The sequence below is a fragment of the Hordeum vulgare genome, chromosome 7H (genome assembly GCF_904849725.1).
Source record: "Hordeum vulgare subsp. vulgare chromosome 7H, MorexV3_pseudomolecules_assembly, whole genome shotgun sequence".
NCBI lineage: Eukaryota > Viridiplantae > Streptophyta > Magnoliopsida > Poales > Poaceae > Hordeum > Hordeum vulgare.
Window position 1 is genome coordinate 65,689,592 of NC_058524.1, and position 16,406 is coordinate 65,705,997.

At 45.4% G+C, this 16,406-nt stretch overlaps 1 protein-coding gene and 1 non-coding gene across 9 annotated transcripts; one reads left to right on the forward strand and one right to left on the reverse strand.

Annotated features, from left to right (window-relative positions):
- Positions 1–6,768: 6,768 nt before the first annotated feature.
- Positions 6,769–10,900, forward strand: LOC123412163. Of its 8 annotated transcripts, none has more exons than XM_045105106.1 (5): positions 6,769–7,258; positions 7,382–7,448; positions 7,531–7,630; positions 7,711–7,762; positions 9,176–9,318. In XM_045105106.1, exons 1-4 carry the CDS (start codon positions 6,900–6,902, stop codon positions 7,740–7,742), a joined length of 558 nt encoding a protein of 185 aa, XP_044961041.1. In that variant the 5' UTR covers positions 6,769–6,899; the 3' UTR covers positions 7,743–7,762; positions 9,176–9,318. The 8 variants fall into 8 exon arrangements, 1 of the variants encoding a protein (XP_044961041.1); XR_006613430.1 differs by lacking the exons at positions 6,769–7,258; positions 7,382–7,448; positions 9,176–9,318 and adding exons at positions 9,679–9,730; positions 10,255–10,421; positions 10,501–10,900 and having other exon boundaries at positions 7,511–7,630; positions 7,694–7,762; XR_006613427.1 differs by lacking the exons at positions 6,769–7,258; positions 7,382–7,448; positions 9,176–9,318 and adding exons at positions 9,679–9,730; positions 10,255–10,421; positions 10,501–10,900 and having other exon boundaries at positions 7,511–7,630.
- Positions 10,901–13,532: 2,632 nt separating this feature from the next.
- LOC123414427 lies at positions 13,533–13,671 on the reverse strand. The gene has a single exon (XR_006614397.1). It is a non-coding gene; the product is annotated as a small nucleolar RNA Z247 (small nucleolar RNA).
- Between the last annotated feature and the right edge of the window lie 2,735 nt (positions 13,672–16,406).

Genomic DNA, 16,406 nt, shown 5'->3' on the forward strand with positions numbered 1-16,406 from the left:
CAAATGACAAATATGGACTTGGATTCAACTCCAACAAGAAGAATAAGTCCAAAAGCTTCAAGAAGAAGGGCCAAGAACAAGTCAAGAATTCGGCCAAGATTATTTGCTTCAAGTGCAAAATTGAAGGGCACCATGTTAGATCTTGCCCACTAAAGAAGAAGCCCCAAAGTCACAAGCAACAAGGGAAGAGGCCACAAGTGCACTCACATACTCAACTACAAGTTGAAGAAATGTCCCTTCCCAAGAAGACCCAAGCCAACACTCCTCATGTTGAGAAATCAATAGGGAATAAATTAAAGGGTAGATGTTGCTACTTATGTCGTGAGAAGGGTCACTTCGCTTCTTCTTGCACGAGAGGTAATTTATCCAACCCAATCATTATTGATGATATCTATTCACTTGGGAAGGATAAGGTTGGCAATGTGTTTGCCAAGTTTGTTGGTACTCAAAGTGGTGTCAAGAAAAGTACCATTTGGGTTGCCAAGCCTATTGTGACTAACCTCTTAGGACCCAACGTGGTTGAGGACCAACAAGCTCAAACTTGATCAATAGGTGTTTGTGGAGGAAATTAGAGACTTGGATACATAATGAAGAATTAAGGGGTCTTCATCATTCATATTTTTTCAACCCAAGTCATTTGATTATCGAGTTTCTATCTTATATCCAATGTGCCTCCTTACGGTAACTTGTACTTAAACTGTTTACATTGTTAGTTGCTTGCCCCTTTGCATGTTGTGGTTTTGTACCTTGCATGTGTTTGTACATGTTGTGCTTCCAACTTGCTTATGTTGAGTAATCGAGTATGTGTATGTTGGTTTGCATATCATGTACATGTGAGTCTTGTATTGAGCCTTTTTGCATCTTGTTTGTATCTTTGTTGGCTCTTCTGAGAGATTAATGGATTATCCTATTGTGGGGGAGTGATGTGCTTTGCACACCTCACAATCCTATAAATGTGTATACATGGAGAATACCACTTAGGATTGATATTTCAAGATTATCTAGTTTCTATGTGGTATGTCTTACTCATGAGAAATTCAAATTCTATATGGTCCATTAATTATCTCTTGTTGGTTTTAATTTGCCACTTGTTAATATTGTTGGGTTATCACATTATGGGGGAGTAATATGCTATGTGCATATTACAAGCCTAGAGAATGTGAACATTTGAGGTATTGCCACTTAGTGTTGATATTGTAAATTATCTTGTTCCGGTGGACACGGTCCGGCCGGTCCGGTCCTTGACCAAGCCGACATTTGGACCGGCCGACGGCGGACCGATCCGGACTAGACCGAAGCTTGTCGCAGTTCCCTTTTTCGGCACCGAACCGGACACCGAAAAGCTAAGTCTGGACCGACGGACTGAGCAACCACCACCGGTGGCGAGGTGGTGACCATGACGGCGGCCGGAATCGAAGAAGGAGGATGATGGCAACGGCTTCAGAACAAATCCGGCCATGGATCCAGCGGGATCCAGCCGTCCCGCCCCGGATCTGCGTCGCCTCGCCTGCCCTCGGCACGGCGTCGCCTCCCGGCGCCTCAGCCCAAGCCGTCGCCGCTCCATGCCCCGATGTGCCGCGCTAGGAACCTCCTGCTCGAGGGATCGAGCTAGGAGAGCGCTCGTGGGTCGGCTTCGCGTGGCGCCCTCGTGGGCCAGCCGCTGTCATGAGGCCCAACTCATAAACTCATAAACTGGTCCTAGATCATAACTCATAAATTAGGCTGGGCTTTATACATACATTCAGAAAATGCAAAAGAAGAAAATAACGTTTCGGTCCGACCCAACGGACCAAGCCAAAACAGGACCGGACCGGATGCTATACCGGGCCTTATTTCACAGCTCGGACTGGCCAATTATTTTAGCGGGCCGGGATCGTACGACCCGGTCCTTCACGGGCCACGAGCGGGCCGCGAAGCCCGCTCGCCACGTCCAGCCTGAAATGGCAGATTTCTGGTACAACTCCAGCCACCACATCGCCCTTGGATGCACTCCATTCAAAGCCCTCTACGGTGTGGATTCCAATTTCGGCGCCTTCCCCAAGCTGTTCAACTCCAAGACACCGCACCCCTTGCACGAGCTCGCGTTTGAGCACCAACAATTTACTGAGATGTTCAAGACCCATCTATTGCGGGCACAACACATGATGAAGCTCGGCGTGGCTGTCGTCCGGCGACCCAAAGGTGATGGCCGGCGACGAGTGAGGCGGCGACGCTGTCCCTTGGCGTCAGGGTGGCATGGTGGTGCGGGGTGGCCGGCGGCGCGCCCTTGGCCCAGATCTGGCCCCTGCAGGCCTCATATGGGTCCTAGCGGGCCGACACCCGGTGTGGCTGCGTTGTCTTCTGTGTGGTGGTGAGGAGGAGCAGCTTGGACGGGGGGCGACGTCGCTGACGGCGTGCCTCTTGCAGCGCGATGGCGGGAGCTTTACGAGGAGGGGGGGTCTCCCGGCCGGCCCTTTAGGCCCACGGGCTTGGTATGCTCGTGCTATTGCGTCAGGTCGGCTACTGTCGTTGACGGTGGATGTTGAGCCCCCCCCCCCTCCCCGATCGCGTGCCGATGGTGATGCTGCTCCTAGTCCTGGCTCCTCTTCTTCTCTCTGCAGGTCTCTCTTATGATGTCGTGGTGAGACGACGCGGGGCCTCAAGACCGTGTTGGTGCAGGGTGGAGGTCGGTTTGGTGGCAGGCTCCTGAGCGCCTGAGGTGCAAGTTGGGATCGGGGGAAACCCCTGTCGGCTCGGCCGACACTGACGTGGTGATGCCTTTGGGTGGAGCCAAACCTTCCTGGAGGGCGTCGAGGCTACCCTTCCTTGCGCCTCATCGCGTACTGGGGGAAATCCTTGACAACAACGTCGTCATCGTCGCAGCCCTTCTGGAGGTGTTGATGGGTACCGTCGCTTTGGAGACCCGGAGCTTGGTGGGCGCAGCGGTCGCGAGTCTTTTTACGTTTTTTGTCAATCCACGGGTGTCGGCATTTGTTTATTTTGTATTTTCTTTTTCATTTCTTTTGAGCGTGACTGATGTTTTCGTCTCAGCACCTATCGTTGGATGTTATGAGTGGTTACTTTATAATACAAAGCAGGGGAACCTTTTTCGTCACAACACAGGATGAAGTATCAAGCAGATCGCAAGCGGACAGAGCGTGAATTCTCCATTGGTGACCCAGTGCCGTTGAAGCTTCAACCGTACGTTCAATCATCTGTCGTCAACAGACATTGCCCCAAGCTGGCTTACAAGTTTTTCGGACCTTACAAGATCATCAACAGCATCGGATCTCTCGCCTACAAGCTATAATTGCCAACAGGGAGTCAGATTCACCCGGTTTTTCACGTCTCGCAACTTAAGCCATTTACTGTCGATTACTCGCCCGTATTCAATCAGCTGTCAGCACCACCGGACCTCACACAGTGGGCGACCTGATTCCCCAAGCAATCCTCGAGCGGGCGACTCGTCAAGAAAGGTAACGCGGCAATCCCTCAAGTGCTCGTCTATTGGCGTACTTTATCTACGGCAAGCCCAACATTGGGAGAACTATAATGTCCTCAAGCAGCGGTTTTCCGATGTCGACCTTGCCGAGGGGAATCCGTCTAAAGGAGGGGTGAATGTCACGCACTCCTCGTCACCTAGCCAGCCTGACGAGGAGGCGGACACCAGCGCAACAGCCGGAGGAACATGAGAGTCAGGAAAAAGGAGAAGAGTAGGGGCAAGCATGGGGTGACAGGCAGAGAATGAGAGGACTAGTGGTCGGACGTGTGTGGGCACAGGGGATGTTATATGCAGCCAAGCGTGTGTTTCAAGGGATAGGGATTGAGAAATATCTGAAATTATTCCCATCCACCAAGTTCTGCTCCTCGCCTATCTCTCTTCTCGATCTTACCTTCTTCTTGCTCGATCTCTCCTCCCCTCCTGTCGAACCGACGGGGTTGTTACACGAACCTGAGTCGTGAACCCAGCGAACCTCGAGTAGGGTAATCATGTCCAGCATGCTCCAGAGGGCAGCTGTTGCTTTGACTGTTGCAGTTGCTCCAGGCTCGCGAACCAGCAGCTACTCTGACAATTGATCTCGTTCAGCTCTAGCGGGTGTCCCAGGCCCCTCGGCTCCGAGTAAGAGTTCGCACTTCTCTGATGCCACCCATGTCTAGTCCTACTATGGTCATGGAAAGACATGGTGGTGACTTGAAATTGAAGTCGGTGTGGTTCCATGAAATATCGAAGCAGTTGGCATCCCTTCCTTATTTATAGGAAGAACAATGACAATGCACTTGAGTTGATCTTGTACAACAACCGTACAGATCATAATGTAATCGCCATGTGAAGACCACATGATCAGACTTGCACATGCTAGTTGGTTCTGATTTCTGAACTCCACAATCGTTACATTGGTCGTTGAACTTTATGACAGTGTTGATGGTTGTGCTATAGACATCTGATTTTTCTACATGAATGAATAGAGATCATTGGTTGACCAGACATTTTTGAAAAGGTTTGGCACCCATCATTTCATTTCAAATAGAATTTGCAGCAATGAGATTCTAAATCTATTTTCTGTGCTTGGCAAAGGTAAGGATTTTGAAACGAAATAAAATATGAAACTTGTTGGAATCTTGTATGCAATGATAAACAACAATCCATATATTTCTCCTCATATACGACCCGCAACATTACATTCGCCGCATTGACGCACTTGCTTCTGCCCTGTCGTGCGGCACCCGCTTGCCTTGTATACGCGGAGCTAAGGTGGTGTTTCTTTATAAGGACTTTTTTGTTTTAGTCCTATGTGAAAGAAACAGGAGGGACTTTTAGGGACTAAAACGGGGTGTTTGGGACTAAAGAAAGAAGTCCCTATGGGAGGGTCTTTTTCGGACTTTTTTGACATTTTTTTCAACAGTGTCCCTACTTTTAGCATGTCATTTAATAACTTCTCACATTACTAGGGGTAACATGGTCTTTTTGCATGTCATTTAATGACTTCTAGTCCCTGAATAGAAACGGGTAGGAACTAGAAACTTTTTAGTTGGGACTAAAAAAAGTCCTAGGACTTTTTGAAGAAACAGGGCCTAAACATGGACCAAAGTGGGTTGCAATTTTTTATTTTTAAATTGCACCAGTCAAGTCTTGAACTCAAGATCTTTTGGCTCAGATACCATGTAGAATTGCAAGCACCAGACAATTCAACCAAAATCTCAAGCTGATCAGGAAAGGTGGGCTATGCATTTCTACTGCAACACCCTGCAGAGGTACAATCGCCCGAGTCACCCTTGTCCATCCCTCAACACTTTCCCACATGTCATTGTTCGCGTCCTCATATGAGGCATTATCTCACTGCCCTAATGATCATCCGAAGTTGATGGTCGGGTTCAGTCATTGATTTGGATGGTGACATGCAATTCTCAATTTGGAAAACTTAAATTTGTAAAAAACTGACCCAATGTCCACCCCCAATTGGTAAGGTATTGGCCTTTTCCGATATCTATGATAAAAACTTACGGTAACATCTTGGAAATAGTTTTGAAATTCTTAAAGATAGCGTGTCTACAATCTCACATATCAAATCAAACTTTGGTCTATTATAGGAAGGCAAAAGGAACAAATCGACCATAACCAGCCTCTTTTCGTTATATTACTAAAGTAGTATCTGCATTTTTTGGTTTCTTATGCACTGATCGGATTTGGGTTTTGAAATTCTCTATGATGCCTCAAGGAAAAGTAGGACTACCTTCATAATCATTGCCAAGTAGATTGGGCCTTTTTATGAAAACCATGTTCATGCTGGTCTTGTTTTTTTGTTGTTGCGCTGGTCTTGTTTTTTTGTTGTTGCGCTGGTCTTGTTTTTTTGTTGTTGCACTGGTCTTGTTGTGTACTGGTGACTCCTCTTTGTATTTAGTTGAATGTATACTTTCTGGTTTCACATTTACCATCATTACTCATGAGATGCTGCAAAACATGCAGTACTCTTGATAATAAAAATTCAGAACCCTCCGACCAACTATGTCCTTGGTTTAGTAATAGTTGTGACATGGAAATACATATGTCAGTGGCTCAGGATATACTACCAGCTAGTTAAGTTTGCTTGTTACTTTGTCCCAGCACCGACGTCAGGTAAATTAGTTGGTGCGAGCTGGTGCAAGCCCATAGCCACCCCCTATAAAAGTTCATTGTTTTTCATCGTTTTTGATATAGCTTACCACTCATGTCAAGTGGTCATCCCCTATAAAAGTTGGAACAAAGAAGTTTCTTGGTAACACATGTGAGTAAGGAAACATATTCAAATGCTTTCCGAATGCGGACTAATTTCCGGCTATCATACGAATGCAGCAGTAGAAGTTGGAAGATTAGGAGTAAGAGGCATCAGGCATTGCGAGAATACTACATAGCGTTTTTTGGCATCATGACTTTTCAGTGCTGCTCCGGTGCCTCCCACGAGTCACACTGTCTGTACAGTCTGTTCTAGACATAGCAACGCACTCTCTCGGTTTTTAAATATAAGTTTTTTTAAAGTCGTTAAGGGACTAGATACATATGTATATAGACATAATTTAAAGTATAAGTTTATTCATTTTGTTTTGTACGTAGTCTTTTAATGAAATCTTTAAAATGACCTGTATTTAAAAACGGAGGGAGTACGTTGCTCGGACCTTTTCCAACCAACTCTCTCGCCTCTGGTAAGCCCGGTCAGAATCTCACGCCGGAGCTTGTCCACGAGTCTCAGCGGAGAGAAAAGGAAGAGCAAGGACGGGCACACCTTGCCTGTTTGTATGGCCGGGCACGAGGCAAGACCAGCGACTGCGTATCAAACCCATTAAGCTACGCGAGAATGGCGTCTCCTGGGGCGTTCCACGTCGGCAGCAAGAGAGGATCGATGTACTGTACATTGGATGGATGTCCAGGAAAAAAATAAAGTTAGATGCCAAGAAAAAACAAAGGGTGGCCCACCACCTCTCGTCATCCCTTCTCCTTTCTCTCCCACGCAACCTCACCTTTCCTCAGTTTTCCTTCCGTGTGTGCGCCACTAGGGTTTCCACCACCGCCGCCCCCATCCCCGTCCCATCAGCCCGTCCCAGTTCCTTCAGTCGCCGGCTATCGGAGAAGGCGCCTTCCTCAGATCCGGTTCTCCCTCAAACCTTCTCGTCTTCCCTTCCCACCCATCCTCCATGATGGTTGGGAAGAGAGGGGGCGGGGAAAGGGATGGCATCGAGGTGTCGCTCGGGGGCGCGAGTTGCATAGGTGCCGGTTGCGGAGGAGGGGCGCGTTCTTCATGTTCAGGTACGAAATTGTGGGAGAGAGATGGATGAAGAGGGAGAGGAGGACGAGGCTGTGTGTGGGTAGCAGGTTGTGTTTGGACTCTCTCATGCTGGATTCTTTTTCTTGACCATCTCCCTGCTGCAGGTCTGCATCTGTGTTCCTGCCCATCGTCTGCTGGGCATGGGACCTGCTGGTTTGGGAGAAGTCTAAGGTGAGACGCTGTTGCACCTAATTTTTTTGTTTCTGCATTATTCCTCACTTTCTCGGCTGACTATATTTTCTATGCTGTCCAGCGTCATTCTTTGTTGTGTAAAAAGATCCTCTGCGGTTCATACTTTGACCAACATCTGAAGATAGCAAAAGCAAGAAACCGTGCACAAATTCACTGCCGAAGTAAGTATCAAATGTGCATTCTAATCTGTACATTGGATTTCTACCCATTGTTGTGTGTAATAGGGCTTCACACAGCACAGTACCACTTCCAGGTCCTGCTATAGCACAGTAAAGACTCCATCTATTTGATAGGTAAGTTGGGACTTTGAATTAATCGCCTAAGAATGGATAAGCATGTATCCAAATGTTGTTCATAGTAATTTGAATACTTAGATTCCTAGGATTTGATGCATTATTCTGTGTGAACAAAAAGTGGAATTCTTCTCAGGAATCTGTTAATCTAGCCTTTTTTGTTGCAACTAAGGGCATGTTCGGTAGCTCCCCAACTCCTGCAAATCCTCGAATCCCACTTCTTGTTTCCACTGCCAGCTTCCGACGGGAGTGCCAGCCATAAAAAATACGTTCGGCTCCTCGTTCCAGCTTCTCGTACGTGCCAGCACGCCAATCTGCCTGGACGGGCTCGAGCCCAACCTGCTGAAGAGGTAACATGGCCATAGGGCCCAGTCGAACACATTAGCAGATGCGAGATAGAAGTAGCGAACCGGTACGTGAACCCCTCGAGTCACTTAGCGGTGGCATCTGCTTATAAATAACGTCAACTCCAGGATTCCCGATTCCTGGATCGCCCAAATTGCAGCTCCACGTTTTTGTACATGCGTGCCGCTTCGATCCCGGAAGCCAGCTTCTTGGAGCTGGGCCGTTCAGGCCAACTCCGTTCATAGATTTGCAGAAGCTGGGAGTTGGCGAGCTACCGAACAGGCCCTAACATTTTCAACTATACTAATAGACAAGAACATGAGTGCATGTTTGTTTGGCAGAGAATTAGCCTCGCTTCCTTGCATCCTCTTAATTAAAAAACATAACATGGATGTGGCGATAGTGGTGGCAGGAACATTCTTAATTTTTCTATATATCCTATCTCATGAGTCATGCATGTTTGAAATTTATTTTCCTTCAGTTTCTTAGTCCCGTAGTCATTATGGAGAAAGATTAACATATGTAGATTACTATGTATGGACTGCACACCCCTGATTTAATTTGTCTTTGCGGAAGGTTACATACTCCCTCCGTCCCAAAATTCTTGTCTTAGATTTGTCTAGATATGAATGTACCTAGTCAAGTTCTTGAAATGTCCTTTGTGGCTGTCCCACTCTTCCTTTCATCGTTCATAACCCCCAATTATTGAAGGGAACAAATTCTTGAAATGTCCTTTGTGACACCATATAGCATACTAACACCGATTATTTCGTCGCCCACCACATAGACTGCTTCAACCTGATTCCGAGAGCGTACCTCGCTAGCTTTCCGCGCAATTTTATAAGCAACAAAACATGTTAAACATTCATCACCCCCGCTTTCCGTTTTACTCTTATTTCCAACTAAATAGTTCCATTCAATCGCTCTTATGGTACACCATTTCCAGTGGGAATTATCACATTTCATATTTCTAACGGTATATTTTATCATACAATGAACATAGAGCATCCAGAATATATCATCCGCGGTGAGAACATACCTCATTTCAATTTTTTATATATGAAACAGCAAACTGAAGCCCCAGTGCATATTGGATGGCTAAAGCATGCTGATAATGTCAAAAGAGGCCGGGATAGACCGAACTTGACATGGGAAGAGTCCGTAAAGAGAGATCTAAAGGATTGGAGCATCACCAAAGAACTAACCATGGACAGGGGGTGCGTGGAAGCTTGCTATCCATGTGCCAGAACCATGAGTTGGTCGTGAGATCTTATGGGTTTCACCTCTAGCCTACCCCAACTTGTTTGGGACTAAAGGCTTTGTCGTTGTTGTTGTTGAAACAGCAAACTGACACGTATCAGCGCATTTCTTTATCTACTGCTTTCAGATAGTCATTACGGATGATAGATCAATACTTATTTCCTTTGCTACTGATTCCTCTAAGCATCCCTGTCTCACAAATTTTGCAATGCCACTGCTCTGTTGTACTTTTCCTTACTCAATGTTTCTTTCCTTTTCTACTGATTACTTTCAGCATGCCTCTGTAACTTAACTTGATGCTTTACATTCAGAGGCGCGGAATTACTGATGCTTATCATTCATAAGTTGATGCTACCACTACATGTAAATATAAATACAGCTCTCTACTACTGAAAATCATGCATGATCATTTATCAGCTCATATTATCATGATCACACTTTCTTAGCACAATCTCATCTCATAGCAATAGTATGCATACATTTTCTTGTCTGATAAATTTTTACAAATATTTCACGCACAATAGAAATAATAGAATATGTATGTCCCTGTTACCCCTGTTCTACATGCAAACTGCAAGTTCGTACTTGGAGTTTCATTACGTGCTATGACACCCTTTCCTTCAAATATCAATGCTTGTGTGAATCTTTATGCAATAATTTTTGTTTTCTCAATTTTAAAAACAGCTTTCACCATCTGCTGTGTTATACATCTTCCGTTTGTCTGCTTTTCTAAATTAATCTTTAACATACCTATATGATTTTATGCCTAAACCCCCATCTACGCTGTTATATAACTTATATATTGCTTTTCCCAAACAAACAGTGACATTTGCAGCAGTTACACATCATACTTAAATTGCTTCTCACCTACATTGAACTGACTGCAGGAACACCTGGCGGGATCCAGTACTTTGGAAAACTTGAAGAACATTGTTCCTGGGGTAACGAGGTTAAGCTCTACAAACGGCACGTAGACACTCTCTTTGCTATAATCTGGTAAAAAAAAATAGAGATCAACTACTATGTGTGCACAATCAAGCAAGGCTAGCGCATGGTAAGTTTAAAAACACACTCCTATCTTCCATATCACAAAACAATTTGTGTTCATATAATTGACTTGCTTTCTTGTCCAGTACTTTCAGGTACACTATACCGAAGAGAACCTGCTCGACTACATTGATCCAAACAATGATACACTCATGGTGAAGCTTGCAGATAGTCCTTTGCGCGCCGAATGTCGCATTATGCTAGGAACTGACAAGAGGGCCACTATAACCACCAACTGGTCTGAGTTTCGAACTCAAACCGCTGCCTGGTTCTCATCGTGCACCCCTGTAGATGCACAATCAAAGTCACCACAATTCCTGTTTTAATGTAATGTAGAACTAAGTACTCCTAATTATGCTCTATTGAGTGATGAACCTATGGTTGCCTTTTGGACCCTGCTATCTGATGCTTTTCTACATAGTAGGCCTATGTCGTTGCTTATGTAAACTGCACTCTTCTCAGTAAGATGGTTCATGTTAAGATCCATAATGTGACTTCTTTGCATATATCTATTTATTTTATCTTGGCTTAAAATCTCAATTCCTTAATTAAGGCATTCATTACACATGCTAACCAGAAATTAAAACCGTGTTAAAAGGTTGATCACTACCTGGCACCGTACAACTCCCCCCCAAGAGGCGCGCCCGTGGCGCGCCCCAACACCTAGTGCTCATTGAACGTAGACGCTAGTTAATTGGTGAGCCTAAAGAAAATGTAGAGGCGTATAAGGGGATGGAGCATATGTTTCTCGGTCGTTTTTTCTGCAAAAGCTAAGATGGATTCCATACTAGCACCAGCTAGACTTGCTCCCATCAAGTTATTGTTTGAGCACCAGCTAGACAAAAAATGTCAACGTTGACACATATCTTGCCTACGACAATTGGCCTACCTGTCAAAACATACTTGTACATTTTTGCGAAAAAACATTACTTGTACGAGAGTACGGAAACTGGCACACCCTCAACCCCATGGTAGAGACCCACTTATTAAAATCTAATCCAAAAAATTACGGGATCGCAAAAACGAAATTACAATGACAATGAGAATCCATTTTTGCAAAGAAATTTCGGATCCGTACCTCTACGAAAACGACGAAAGCCTGCTCGATGAAGGCTTGACGCAAGCTTGACGCAGAGTTGGTGGAGCGAAACATGGTGATAACGTGTTCCGCAACTTCTGCCGGTGAGTCCGGTACAAGGTTGCGGAGCAGGAGCGGGCGTCGTAGTCGATCACACACAGGTACAAAAACTAAATTGACACAGAGATGTAGAGAAGAGTCTTTCTTTATTAATCATTGATCAGAGCTCTGTATAATGGAGTGCTCTCCTCCTTATATAGCCTAGGGACGGGGATAAGAGCAAGTACAATAGTATAGCCAGCTGCTGGCTATAAGCCGTTGTCATGTCATCTATAGCCCATTTTATAGTCAATATGTACAATAGTTTATTGTAAATGTGCACTACTTTTTTATTATATGATTCACCTTTCATACTTACAAAATGCCTAGGAGCACGTGCTAGAGCTGGCTCTTAACTAAGAGCCCGCTTACCTTCTCTCTCCTCTTCTCTTTCCTCTAACTAAATAAAAATATATTAGTTTATTCCTTATAGCCAGCTGACTCAGTTTTATTGTACTTGCTCTAAGGCTGGTCACAATGGAGAGTAACATAAGGTAGGAACCTACACACTTTCCTAGACTATGTTCGTACCTCCACAATGGGGAGTAACATGTATGTAGTGTCATGCAACAATGCATTTATTAGGCTATAGACTCATTGTTTCTTGGAGTGTGTGATGTTCCGGTAACTTAGCTAGTTACCACAAGCACCTCTCTCTTCACTAAATACGTGCCACATAAGCAAAGTTGTATTGGAGTGTGTGATGTTACTGCTAAGTCCTCCCCATTGTGACCAGCCTAAGAGATGTAGAGGGAAGTCTTTGTTTATTAATCATTATGAGGGCTCTATACAATGGAGTGCTCTTCTCCTTATATAGCCTAGGGATAAAGATAAGTGTCTACTTTACTATTAAATATAGGAACTTGATTGATGATGGCCAATGACTTGTTTCAGAGAAGCCCAAGTTTTCCAACAACAATATCCACTCGGTTAGTTATGAAGCTGTATCTGCTGTATCTCACATGCAACAGCGGTGGCTTATTGGAGGGGCTCAGTGTGGTTGTACAGGAACGGTCGGTGTAGAGGACTAATCGGAGGGGTGCAGCGGTAGCGGCATCGTCGGTGGGTCTACCGGATCGCTGACGGCTGCTGCGGTAGTGTGATCCGAAGGCTAGTCCATGCAGGATGGTGGTCCGGCTGCTACAGCTCCTCCAGGCTGGCATAGCAGCAGCTAGTCCAGCAGAGTATGCTGTTAAGCTCTGGCTGTTGCCCGGGCCCCCACAGCTCTAAGTAGGAATTCCCACTTCTCCGATGCATCCCATGCCTAGCCCTGCTATGGTCACCCAAAGATATGGTGGTGATCTTAAATCGAATTCTGGCAGCTTTCTGTGAAATATCGAAGCACTTGGGATGCCTTCACTATTTATAGGAAGTGAAATGGAACTGCACTCGATTTTATCTTGTACAACAACCGTGCAGAGCTACAGTAGATCATAATGTAATCGCCATATGAAGACCACATGCTAGGCCTGCACATGCTTGTCGGTTCAGATTTCTGAATTCTACAATCACCACATTTGTGGGTGAACCTTAATTATGACACACTTGATAGAACGGGTGAATTCTAAAATCACCACATACTAGGCCTGCACATGTTTAATTCTCATACCTGATCCGTTTGCTGTGTGCAATTGGTCTTGGCCATGGTATTTTTCACACATGGTGACTTTCTCCAACTCACTGGTGATGTGGTTTGGGGCACCACTACCTACATACCAGTTTGTATCTACTCCATAGGAAGCTTCGGCAGCACCAGCGACCTTCTCACCTTGGGAGGAGTTACTGTCATCTTCTTCGAAATGGTACCAACAATCCTTGGCAGAGTGCGGTGACCATTGCCCTTGGAGGAGGACCGACCGCCACGGCCCCCTCGGAAGGCGACGTTTGCAGAAGATTTGAAACCGGCGTTGTTGCCAGTTTCATGGAACAGGGCCACACGTTGATCGAAGTTACTCATCTGAGCTAAGAGATCGTCAAGCGTGACCGGTTCGGTGCGAGCATCAAGGGCTGACACAAGCGGCTCGTACTCCATGTCCAGGCCTGCGACGATGTAGGAGATGATCTCGTCATCATCCAGCGGTTTCCCATCGACAGCGAGTTCGCCGGCGAGGGAGTGCATGTGGGCAAAGTATGTGCCCACAAACGGTGTGCCCTTCTGGTGTTGGAGAGGGCCACACGGATGTTGTTGATGCGCAACCTGGACTGCGACGAGAACATGCTCACCACAGCAGTCCATAGTTCATGCGCCTCGCGGATGTTTGTCACCTCGACAAGAACCTCTCTGGATAGGTAGGCGACGGCTTCCTCCTTGCCGTCTTTGTCCTTGGTGATGACGTGTTTCTCCGGTTCCTTGACCGTACCTTCGGTAAGCCGAAGACACCAGCTCCAAGCAGCTGCGGCGTGATCTGAGCACGCTAGAGGACGTTGTTCGTTCTGGTAAGCTTCTCCGTAACTTGTCCCGTGAGACCAATCGACAGGAGGCTCGAGGAGGAGGAAAACATGGCAAGCTATAGGGGTGGATGATGATGAAATTGGACTAGATGTAGCGGAAGAGGGAGGCTCTCATACCATGTGAAGATTGGTTTAAGCATCTTAGCTCGATACGAGGGGATGTGATGCGTGTTTATAGGCGGGGTTGTGAAGCCCTGAACCACGTACATAGATAGAATACATAACTTGAGGAATAAGAGAGGAGGAGATAAGATAGATTCAGATAGAGTAAGATTATAACAAACTACCTAACCCTAATTCTATCTCTATCTCCTATTGAGTCCTCATATGTCATGCCTCAAGGTGCAGGTGCAACAGGCAGTTCGTTTAACAGATTTGATTACCGAAACCATTAGATGACTCTTACAAGTTACAATCCGCACACAACGAAAGGAAAAAAAGGGAGGCATGATCAGCAGAGCAAAGTGCTAGCAACATAACCAAGAGCGAGAACACATTCTCAAATCTTAAAGTGACCTCCAACACACACATTACACACGGAACTCAAGAAAGTAAATGCAGCAATGCCATACAAGTCTCATTCTGTAAGATAAGGCGTTGCAACCCGAGAAGCAATTCTCCCATCATGAGGTCATGGGTCGTTCCATCGGCATCCATCCATTTTCCCAGCTAAAGACTAGTAGACCACGACCGCGACCGGCATGATATTTCTAGATCTTTGATGGAGAAATTATATCATCCTTCCCTTCTCCGAGAAGTCTAAATCAAGATAATGGAAAATAATATGAATCACGTTAGACGCATCACTAGATACTTCTCACACAAATAAGCATTCTATCCCGTTTTCCAAATTGACCGAATAACCACAGCAGATCGAACTGCAATATAGAGGAAAGGCCATGGCTTGACTTTAAATTGATAAAGCCAATAAGGTACGAGAGTAACAACCAAACAACCAAACATTTAGACGGGACAGAGTATCAAACCAACGAACAAAACTAAGACGGCCACAACCGGCATAACGGCATGCAGATCACAGAGGAATCTAACACATCCAGGCTAAGACGAAGATAAGCGAAGAAGGCAGCACCAACTACAACGACCTGGCCCGATCACTCCCGGAAACAGAAGTAGCAATAATATTGACAGTTTGAAAATGATGCAATAATATTGACATTTTGAAAATGACATTAGCCACAAAAAATTAAGCGGAAAATGACATCCAACTACAACAACTCTCCTTGATTTACTAGGAGAGAGTTGTAGCAGATTAAGGCATTGTTCACGGTTTCCAAGGACCCGATGAGGACCAAAAGAACACTGAACTACCCCCCGAATCAAGTGAGCAACGAAACATCTAGAGAATAGATGATCTAGGAACTCATCCTGGTTACAAAACATGTACTTGCTCCGGTCCATATATTAATTGTTGCTGATTTAGTTCAATTACTAAATCAGCAACAATTAATATGGACCACAGGAAATAGCACATTTCACTCACAACTCCCTAATAATGCAACGGTGTATCCCTAGTCAATATACTTTTGTTAAGTACAAGTCAATAGAATACCCTGATTTTTTTTGACAAAAGGTGGAATTTATTAGCTCAAAATGAAGCATCAAGGGGATATATAAAAAGATCCTATACCCGGCCTCTACATAGTTCGGATGCACACAACCAGCACCAACACAAACACACACACACAAATCACACCAGCAACTAGCAAAGTCAAACTCTAAATAAACTAGCAAAGTCAAACTCTAAATAAACTAGCAAAGTCAAACAATATCGGTGCTAAGTCTTGGTAGAATTCCAAGCAATGCCTTGGATCTCGAGACCGATGCTTGAAAAAGAACTACCAAATCAAAGTCATCATGTGATGTCGTTTCCACTTTCCGCGATCTCGACAGGTACACGTATAGCATGATCTTGACGTGAGATACCATGCAAGTGGAAACCATGCTCGCACAAGAAGGCAGTCAAGTCATGAAAAAATAGGTCACAACGACTAGTCTTAACAACGCAAGTGATGACCGTTCCACTAAACAACATAGATCGAAGGAGGCAGATCACCGACACCGTCAAATCCGAAATTGGGAAGCCCTGACAGTCCCTCACTATCCTAATGCTTCATTGTCCTCATCCGTGGTGGCAGAATCAGGCAGCAAAATAAATCCCATGACGGCAATCACCTAGCATCTTAGGCCAACAACATCATCATGTGTGTGCCCGAGCGGAGATCTGCCATATCAGCACGCACCAGGCCGGCGTGACACCCTTTTATCTGCCAGTTGGAGTCATGGTCACCGACGACTCCCTCAAGAAATTGCCGATGTGGCCTGAAAATCTCACTCCAAAGCAAT